The 11,229-nt window shown below is 36.7% G+C and overlaps 1 protein-coding gene across 1 annotated transcript in view; it reads right to left on the bottom strand.

The window, feature by feature from the left end:
* Positions 1 to 2,676: 2,676 nt before the first annotated feature.
* AGPS (alkylglycerone phosphate synthase) overlaps positions 2,677 to 11,229 on the bottom strand; it is a 46,029-nt gene continuing 37,476 nt past the window's right edge. The window contains exon 19 of the mRNA XM_009583168.1: positions 2,677 to 3,251. Within this exon, the coding sequence (XP_009581463.1) occupies positions 3,130 to 3,251 (122 nt within the window). The 3' untranslated portion in view covers positions 2,677 to 3,129. The remainder of the gene's footprint in view (positions 3,252 to 11,229) is intronic.

Below are 11,229 nucleotides of genomic sequence, written 5' to 3'. Positions count from 1 at the left end.
CAGTGCTAACGTATCCCTGCCTTTGAAATTGGTTTCAGATAATTAACATTGCTACGGAAGAACTATTTGGCCTGGCCTCTGTTCACAGCTGTAAGGCAAAGATGACATCTCGAACTCAACCAATATACTGTAAGTCAAGTCAAGAGGAGATGTTTTTCTTTAACTGTAAGATTTATACTCTGAATCAATTTCTAACAGATTTTCTTCTTTCCCCTCAAAACTTCTATAAAAGTCTCTAATGTAAATGCATTTCGCAGTCAAGCCATACTCACTCTGCACCTTTCCTCACTCAAAGAGAGAAGAAGCAGTGTAATTGGAAGTCATAACAAGATTAATTAAAACTGCTTGTAACTTATATATGGTAAAAATAGTCAAGCAAATGAAAAAGTAATGTGTTATGCCAAGATACACTTCTAATCCGCATGTATCAAACTCCATCTCTGAACAGGCTGCAGCTATGGGAAGTAGAAAGAAAGTAGAGAATACAGAAGGAAGAGTGGTAGAAGACTTTAGTATTAGAGAAGGGAAGATTTCTTTTAAATGGGTAACAATCCGTGTGTATCTAGGTCTCCTGAACTTGCATTACACTTTTCTCTATTTTCATTAGGAATTTAAATGTGAAGTTAAAGACAGTCAGTAATACATGCATTTCAACTTCAGTTTCACTAAGCTCTGACCAGTTCATAAGATAGAAAAATATTTAGGAAGACAGCAATAGGGTGGCCATTAGAAAAAATATCCATTGCATTTGTAGTTAATCTTTTCCCCAGAGCTATCCAGGGACATTGCTTTGGGACCCTTACAGCCTGTTATTTCACCTTCCCACAGGACAATTGACACGCAGTAAAAAAACTTTACTGCATTTTAAATCACTTCAGAAGCCAGTGGCTATTTAAAGGTTAGAAATAGAGAGTATAAGGATGTTTTGCCAGTGTAATTTCAATACAAAAAAAGGGATGGGGAAACCATAGTCAGAAAACTAAAATTGGGAAGGATGTTGTAGAGCTGTGTAGTACTTTAAGTCAAAATCTTAAGAGACCAGTATTACTGAGCTATGACTACTTGTTTTAGTTCTGTTTGTGCTGTCATTCTGCAAAAAGGCTTCACACATTTTCCTTCAAAATTGATTCTTCATAGTTAGATATTTCATTGAGGCACATAAACACCCTTCATATTCACCCTTCATTTTTACCAACTCCTAGAAAGGTCTCTATTTCAGAGTGAAACAAGCAAGATGCCAGCTGTGGTCATGTGGGCACCATCATGCAGCATTAGAGATGAGGAAGTCCCCTGCGTAAACATGTACAGATTCACTTTGCTGAGACACCATTGTGTACTTAAGGAACACTTAACCACAGTGCAAAGAGTGACTTTCCTAAAACAGACTACACCTATTATTTTGGTTGCTGCTGAAATTTGAACTCTGGGGGCCAAAAACAAAAATACAAGAGAGTAAATTTTTATGTTGAAATGTTGTGAAACAAAGACCATTCGAAATAAATCTAGCTGCACTGCAAATATCACATTAATATTCTGTTTTATAACTGGCAGATCATAAAAAGTTTTCCTTAAGTACCTTGACAGCATGCATTTTAAAGTGATGTTTTGAGTGTTCATGTTTTTTGATCATTTTAATTATACTATTGAAATTAATCTTTAAACAAGTTCAAAGTTGTCTGATATGCAGTATTTTTCAAGCATTTTATACTTTTTGGTATATTACCAAAATTGAGAGCTAATTAGACAGTATTCTAAAATAGTTTAAAAACAAAAATGCAATTTTATCTTTTTCTCCTCATTAAGGGCACTACCAATACAAAAGGTGTCCAAACTGACACTACAGAGCTGTGAAGCAGTTAGCTAGAGAGACAGTGTCCTCAAAGGATAGTCTGTATTTTTTTCTATCCTATGCAATCACATATATTAATTATCAAAAAGTTGGATAATTTGCTTTAAGAAAAGAACCCACCTTAAAAATGGATCATGAATATTGACAAATACTTTTAGTTTGTTTTACTGATTAAGATTCAAGTTTCAATGTAAAAATGCTTACTCTCATATGATCAAGAAAATATTTCATTTTCTTAAAAGTTAAATGGACAACTAAAATTGTGGCTACTAGTGAAGTAAATAAATGATTCATAAAGGCCATAGGAAACTGTACAAAACTAAAATGGGAAATCTCACTTTCAGGATGACAGTAAGTTGTTCACTTAAGTGTTTTTATTAAACTGTTGAGACTGTTTCAAAAGACAGCACTGGGCAGTTTCACTTGAATAGCCAAAACTTTTTTTTTACTGAAAAAGATACTTTGCATCTCTGCAAAACAAACAAAACAGGAGCAAAAACCATACACACTAGGACTGAAGTACAGATGAAGGCAAAGTTTTGTTACAAACCTGTTTTCAACATACAGTGAGAAATGTCCATTGTACAAAACTTATAGGGACTGACCTATGATTAATTTAAGATTATCCCAGCAATGCAAATACAACTCAGAACAGCTCAATTGTGTAAGATTTTCCAATAGTAATACAGTGGGAGATAATTGAGTTTTTAGAAGTAGCTTGACTTCCATTGTCTCTTTTGATCAAAGCCTACATTTGTACTTTAAGTATTCGCTAGCTACAAGTCTGTTACATACTTAATCCTTCAGCACAGTGAAGTACTCCTTGGTGTTCTCTCATCTGTCTCCTAGCAGCTTTCCTTTAGCAAGAGGCTGGGTTGAGCAGCTGCTTCTGTAGAAAACACTGTTGTCAGTCTTTGTTCTCCTTGCAGGGGGTGCTTTAGTAAGAAACATCTGGCAGTATCCAGCATGGAAAATACCATCAGCTGTGTTGCCTAACCAAACTTGGAAAACCAAGTTTGCATTTCCTGGTTGGTAACACACTTTGTGCCCAGTGGGTTGTTTAAGAGTTTAACGGCATTGTAAGTAAAAATCCATAAACATTAACAGCGATGTTTACACTTTATTGGGGGGGGGAGGGGGTGGCAAAAATCAAAGTAAGTTACTAGTTTTTAAAGTTTAGTCTATGTTATATTTGATTACTGGGATATCAATACAATGAAAGTGGAGGAATTTCAACAGTAATTTTGAATAAGTTTTAGTACATCATGTTGTGCAGGGCTTTATAAAAGATTTTTGTTTCCAAAGATGTTATTGGGGTCCACGTATTCTTTAACAGATCTCAGCATTCCCAGGCCAACATCAGAGATGCTCTCCTTCATCCAGCGCTTCCGCAATTTGCCTACTGGAAAAACAAAAACAAAGTGTTTCAATATATGGCAGGATTCTAGGAGCCAATCAATCTTGTGACCATGAATGAATAAACACTGTGTGATAAATGCTTTTATTCAAGAAATGAGAAATGTTTTGCTTTATTTGATTTATTGAGCCCACCAGACTATCAAGCTCATTAAGCTCAGCATACTCCCAGAGGAAGACTGTGTTCCACACTGTCTACTTTCTTCAGAAACTATGAAATTTAGATGAAGCTTAGGCTGAAATCACATGTTCTATTAAAATAGGGAATTGGTAGTAAGTTTTAAAAAGCCACCAAACTCATTTTAGTAGGAAGCTGAACAGGAGACTACTAAAAAGCAGAATCCCACACCTTTTGATTGCTTTAAAGTGAAAACATAACTCAATAATCAAGCAAACTTAAAACCAGTATTGGTTTAAATAGCAAAAAATTGTTTTCTAAGGAGAAGGCTTAAACCCTAGTTTTAAATCAGCAAAATACCTTATTTCATTCAAAACCATTTACATGGGCTGGTAATTGCTCATACCATTACACAAGAGTTTCCCATGTAAAAATGGATATTCACAACATATACCAAATACAAAGCAAAGCTGAAACACCAGCCATTTAAGAACTCATTTCACTAGTCTTACAATAGTCCTGTTAAATGGCCAAGTGTTCACATACTAATTAACCAAGTCATCAACTCTGATTTAACAGACCATTCAAAATAAAGGACATTTTTTCATTAAACACACTATAGCATTTAACTTGTCAGCCTGAAACACAATCTATTTGTCAGTATGATGCGATATAGTAAAGGTTTGAGAGACAGATGCTTTAAGAGTATCTGAAGCTAAATTCAAGGTATCTTTTGTGCCCTGTTCTCAGGGTAACCATCAAACTGTCATCAGAATAATAAATTACAGGGACACCTCAGGAGAACAGAGTATATTTGCTTATACCTTAAGGAATATGAGCTAGTCACAATGCCAACTGAAAAAGCAAATAATGTGAGAAAGAATGAAATTTGCAGTTTGCTAGAAAACAACTATTAGCAGCATGCATGTCAAAAGCACAGATCATAACTGAAGGACAAAAGAATTTGTCATGTGGTAGGAACTGTGGTTGCATTTTGCAGCCCAGCTCAAGAAAAAAATCCCCATCTGTAAATATACCATCACTACAATCTGACTGAGCAAGTTGGTGTAGTTGAATTTTATCTGGGGCTACTTTAATACTACTACTACAAAAAAGGAATCATGGATGTGGCTTGACCATCACCTCAAGTCACTTACACTGGCTCTTACACAAGCAGCTGAAGAACAGTCATTACCATTCTCAACTGTTATCTGTAATATAGTTTCAGTGAATGTGTCCTGTGGTTATGGATGTAATTGTCCTGAAAAGACTGCAAACAACTGCTCCAACAAGATGGAGCACATTAGAATCACAGCAGGATGCCCAACAGCTAGCATGCCTGCCTCTTTTACACCTCCAGTAATAATGCAATTCCACAAGGAACTGAACTACTGTCTGAGCAGCACCAAACAGTCATTGCATATTTAATGAAGTCGCTCACCAAGTGCTGGAAAACAGAAGGTGCTTGGAGTGCATCATTAGTTCTGTCAAAGTGATAATTTACACATCTATCTTGTCAAATTTTCTATGGTTTATACTTTTGCAATAATAAATCTAACATACATTTGATTAGTGAACTGGAAAGAAAAAAGCTGTACTACAGTTACCAGCAGTCCTTCACAAACATGTTCAATGAAAAGATTTTAACCCCTTGATAACAGCAGGTTGAGCCCCAGCTCCTACTGTTCATATCAATAAGATATATATGGATTTTTCAGCCACTCAAGTTTTCATATTAGAGTTAAAAAGCATTGAAGCAATCTTGCTCTTAGATTTCTAAGCTGGTCCATCTGATTAAATGGAAAATAGACCAAGTGAAGGAAAGGCTCTGTGCAGATGAGAGCACAACTTAGAAAAGCAATGTTTGTATTTGTTTCAGGTTAGTGCTGCCCTGTAAGTATTCTGTTCCTCCTCCACAGGAGGATTCAATTAGTTTCAAGGATGAGAAGAGAAAAGGAAGAAGAAAATGACATAATAGTAAAAGATGTTACCATGAACGTAAATATAATTCCAGGTGACAAAGTTGCTTAACTCCACTCTAAGCCTAGCCAAAGAACAGCTTTGGGCTCAAGGAAGCCTTAACTTCCCCAACAAAAAAAGGTCTCTGTTAAGCCTGGTCTTACCATGGACTAGAGAAAACCACCTTTCTGTTTCTAGCCTAGAGAAAGTAGACCTTTTAGTTTTAGGCCTAGATGATGCCATTTATATAGAACTGACATGAGACAGTGCACAGCACCAGATTTTATCCAGGCTTCTACCACTTACAGGCTCTCAGCCCAATATACTTTTCTCAATTAACTGAGATCAAATTCACCTGATTTTATATACTACATCATAACATTATTAATAAAGGTTCTCAAATCAGCATAACATTATACAATCAATTTGTAGTAGCTTAACAAGTCACTACTAGTAAACTCAGCTATACACACCATTACACACACAATCCTTGTTACTCCAACTGGAAACAAATACAGCCCTTCCTTCTTGCACCTTCTTCCTCTGAAGACACCTAATCTTGCATCTTAATTATCCAAGATGAAGCGTGACAGAATTAGTTTAAGTTTTACAAGTGGCAAGTGTCCTGTTCCTGAGGTGTGCTGAGCAGTCTAATCCCTTAAAACATTCACTGCTAGGAAGCAGAAGTCTTCAATGTGAGGGCCAACCTATTACATAGAGTACAAACACCCTAGCATGACAGAGCCTACTTCACACAAAGTACTTCTGAAAGTCAAGCAGCTTGTTCAGTAGCAACTCAAAGACAGTCCAACACCAATTTTTGCAGTATTTTCAAGTTCTCATCATTATAGTCCATGTATGAATGAAAAACATGTGAGCTGGATAAGTAACTTTTTCCCAGTTCTGATACATGCTGGTCCAGACCTTAGCTGCTTTCATTAGAGTTGTTGTTCATGCTTCCAGTGCCCTTTTAATCTGTTAGGGAATAAAATACACTTTGGTGAAGTGCAACCATACTCTATGCTGCTCCTGTAGAACCCACCCTTTGAAAAAACCAACCAAGCAAACATGCACTGACATTACATTTGCTGCCAAAAGTGACAACAGTTTCCCATGTGCATGGTTTTTCAGAGAGAAGTGCATTAGATGGACAGCACATACCTGCTGGCCACAAAGAAGACAAAATGGGAGTACAGCTCTCCTAGCTCATAAAAGCTACACTTGCTCATCTTTGAAAATGCATCCAGATGGCTGCAAAAAAATCTGGCTGCTAAGGATGGTGCTAGCAAACAGCAGGAAGCAATTGGTTTTCTCATTTTTGGAATATGAAGTACTTGGGCACACATGAACAGTCTTGTAAGGAAAGTTTTAGTGCAGCTGATGGATCCCAGGAATAACCCTACACCCACGCAGAACAGATTTGTAACAGTGTGCGGTCCCAGGGGAAATAGGCTCTAGTGGCACTGCACATGACCCTAGACTTCCTCTGCTCCAGCCCTTTCAACCTGAAGAGGCAGTTATTGCAGAACAATAGCTCTGCAAAAGGAGAAGCAGTAACGGGTCATAAGAAGGATGGGGCTCTTCCAGCTGTTGCATGCTCTTCCTGAAGCTGGTTATCTCTATGGAAAACATCTCTCTCTTCTTAAAAATTGCTTAACAGGTTATTACTCTTCCAGAGAGAATTCTGCAATACTGAGAAAGATCCGTGCACTAATCTAATACTGTGGTAGTGCTGGAGTATATTGGACCGGTGTACCTGAAGTCTACTACATAATTAACACTTACCATCACCATAACATCTTGTACATTTTCACTTGACATCTAAACAACTTAAGTACTTTCAAGTTATGTGTTGATTAATCAGAAAGTCCTTTGCATTTATTTGGTGGAAAATGCACTGAAGATGACTATTCTATTAAGACTTTCAACAGACCAAGGAGGAAAATACAACTGTGTTGTTACATTATCTCACATAAGGTTACTCCGTGTCTGACAAATGTCACAGTCTAAACTCATTCTAATCAGTAGTGCAAGCTCTAGTTTTTAAGATGAAAGTGTGATCAGCCTCTAGTGTTTAACTTAAAGGTAGTAAGGTATTTTTCCTGTTTAGAGGAGAAAATGTGTTCAACTCCCCCCATAAGGGAATTTTATAATTCCAGATTTTGTAGTTTGTGTGGGTTAATTACTGCAGTGTATAGCTTAAGCCACAGCCTCTTAATGATGCCAAAGAATTGCAACGAATTGCAATGTCAAACATGCAACTGAACACAAATAAGGTGTGGGGTTTTGGGGGTTTGTTGGGGTTTTTTGCTTTTGGTTTCTTTAAGGGTTTTGCTTTGGCTTTTTAAGGGTTTGTCATGGGTTTTTGTGGGTTGGGGTTTTTTTGGTGGTGGTTTTTTTGTTTGTTTGTTTTCCTACATAAACTGCCAGGAAATTGATACTATACCTAAACCTGTGGAACCTGGGCTACATTAATCTTTATTCTAGTCAATCTGCCTAAAAAGGGGAAGAAAATTAGTTCTATTATGTTAAGCAGCTAAATGGGGGTATTTTCCTCAAACCCACAAGCTAATAATTGTTTCCTTAAGTAATCAGTTTTAGTTAGAACATTCCCTGCAAGGGAAACATTCCCTATCATTAATTTTTACACTGTTCCTTAGTTTTACATGGGTGCTTAGCTTGGTAATACAGAAGGGATCAGGCCCAAACCCAGCCAGCTCCCTTCTGATGCTGTACCCCAAAGGGGTTATAGTTGTATTTATACACCAGTTGTACCTACTGATACTTCCTCAGCACATGTTATTTTACGTACACAAAAAAGCATATATTTTATGAAACAGGAATTCAAGAATGCAAGATGTGACATATCACATGTATGGTTTTAGGGCTTGCCCTAAATGGTTAGAAGAATTATTTACCTAAACTTAAACTTGTATCTAGAAGAAATTAGCATTTAAAAAGCAGCATTAGAAATGACAAGTTTCTAGAAGGTAACTGTGGCTATAGCAACCCTTACTTACATGACACTCAAATCTACAGATACTCACTGGCCAGAAAAGCAGAAGGATCAAAGCTGTGTTAAGATGTGCACTATCCCTTTCTAAGTGTAGGACATAATCAAGGCAAGGTGAAAACTATAATCAAGACTAAAATCTCATGTAGGAAATGAAGTCAAGGAATGCTACAACTAGGATATCTAATTCCTGAATACCTTTCCAAAACTTTTATTAAGTCACAAATCACGTCACAGCATTAGTTAAAAAGGACAAAGAAGGCATAAGAAACCCCTTAAGTCACACATTAAAAACTAATTTAAAACCACTAAGAAGCTTTTCAGCAGTTTGTTCACAAAAAAATTAGTGGGAAACAGACGTACCACATTTAGACAAGACGGTCAGGATCCTAAAAAAATAATCTGATAACCTCCTCTGTAAGGATCACTTTCTGATGCACTGGAGAATGGCTGAATTCCCCCTGCGTAAGAAGTGCCTATCTGATCAGCTACGTATTTTGGGTGTATTTTTATAGCAACACATATGCCTCAGATTCTTCCTAAATGTAAATTCAGTTCATTACATAATCCAGAAACATCATCAAGTGTTAAATGCTAACACTGAAATAGGAAAACCATTCCTGACACCTACCAATTAGATTTAAATATTTGAAAGTCAAGAGTGAGAAAGACTTCAAAAAGAAAAGACAATTTGATTAAAAGGACAAAGTAATTTAAGTTGCCGTACCATAGAAATGATATCCAGATTTATAAAAACAAAAAAGCCAGATACTCTACCCCAAAATACAAGTAATTGTTACATTGAAAGGATAAATTCATTACACAGATGTGTATGTCTGGCTTTGCTACAGCTTCTTGTGTCTATGAGATGCTTGCTGTACAAGGCTGGTATTGATACACTTCTGCAATTTCTTTGCTGGAATGTTGTTGTTCTTGCATATTGCAAGGTGTGATCTTTAATGTAATCCATTAACAAATAAAAGTTATGCTTCTTACAAGTTTTAAGTCTCAAAAGTCATCGGGGGGATCTTATCACAGTATTGCTACCTTTAGTGAGTAAGTCTTGCCTAAAAGTTACAATATTTTGTAATTTGGAGGGAAGGGAGAAGAGATATTGAGATATTGAAATTAAAATAGAATCCAAAGTCTTTCTAAAGTTACTCTTCATAAAATTAAAAGTATCATGATTTCAGTTCTCACTGTAGATTGTAGCTGTGTGCCTACCTGCAGTTAGTACTTCCCCAGATGTAAAGTAATTTAGAGCTTTACATATCTCAAACTGTCATATATGACCACTTCTTCACTCAAGGAGTGTATGAAGATTGACTTAAGCAGGCTTTGTATTTCCTATAGCCTCAAGTCCCAGACTACATCTGTTTTCTTTGATACACAAAACCAGAGTTAAAATAGCTCCATTTATCACAGTGTGATTGTAGGCAGACAACCAGCCTGTCTGTTTCCAGATAGTGAAAACAACTGTTATTAATCACAATTACAAGACAAATACTAAAAGAAATTGCACCAGTATTTTCTTTTACCCCACCCAATAGACCAGTCTTAGCAGTGCTAAGAGCGACAAGGCCTGAAAGTCAATAAATAGAACTGATACTATTAGGCTAATTCTCAGCAGCACATCTACTAAGCACCGGAAAAAATGGATCTTGAATATCATACACAATTAACTGCCAGATAAAAACACTCAAAGCAGAAAATATTAATCAGTACAAGAGGCAGTCATGCATACAACAGGAGCATAAGAAGTCTAACAGAAGCCAAGTTTTCCATATCTGTGGAGTCAGAAAGTTCAAGTGTGCAAGGGTTCAAAAATGCTACATAACATTTTTTTTCCTTGTTCAACATACGCTGTAAGCAACGTTTCATATGGCGAGGGCAAATACATCCAAACATGTGACAAGCTCCAGCTGAATGCGAGTTAATGGATGAAATGCTAGTCACAGTAAAATACAGCTGCCACAGCAGGGGATAGCACAATAGTACATCAAGGGGGTAATTCACATCCCATGTGCAAGAATTGACTGGTCCACTATACCACCATATTAAAGATTTAATCAGGGGACAATAAGAGCATATTAAACAAAACATACTGAAACTGTTTTCACTCATGTTATCAGCACCTACACATTTTTCAATATCCTGATATAGCTAAAGCAGAGTCCATTTCAGCTTCTATCAAAGCTAGATGCCTGAAAATAGCCCTAGCTAAAAGTTTCAAATCCAGGAAGTCACCAACATGTTTTAAAGCACAGTTTCTGCCTTCAGTTTTCCCCCCACAGGGCTTTCTGAGAATTACAAAGTTTTTATCTAGTTTCAAACCATTAGACTTCTTCCTCTTTGCTCTTATTTCTGTGGCCAGACAATGCCCCAAGAGAGTAGAGAGAAGAAATGTGTTAACTTAACCAGTTTAAAGCTGCTAGCTACACAAATAAAACTGCCTACACAACAAGTCTTCCTGACATCTGAGTTTACAGCATTATATAGGACACATGCAATCAAATTAGGCTATCTGAATATGTGGGAGAAGCATATGTAAAGCATCAGGTACATGAAGTATCACTTATACGTGACATTGGTTCTTAAACTTAATATTAAAGCACAAAATAGCTTGCAAAGAGGCTAGTAACTCAGGACAAGTAACTCCCAAACTCCAAGAGAAGAAACAGAATAATTAGAAGTTAACAGACAGCAAGCCAATATCAATACTTACATAACATCAATTATGCAACAAATGGTAGATTGCAACATAGCCCAGTTTAAAGTCACTAGCTCTTTTATGCAGATACTTTCACTAAGTGCTCTGGAATTAGGGCTAACAGCATTCCCCCCAGCCACAAAGGACACTAACCTGTCTTAAAA

This window comes from Fulmarus glacialis, unplaced genomic scaffold (assembly GCF_000690835.1).
Source record: "Fulmarus glacialis isolate BGI_N327 unplaced genomic scaffold, ASM69083v1 scaffold7748, whole genome shotgun sequence".
Taxonomy (NCBI): domain Eukaryota; kingdom Metazoa; phylum Chordata; class Aves; order Procellariiformes; family Procellariidae; genus Fulmarus; species Fulmarus glacialis.
This window is presented reverse-complemented; position numbering and strand designations above follow the sequence as displayed.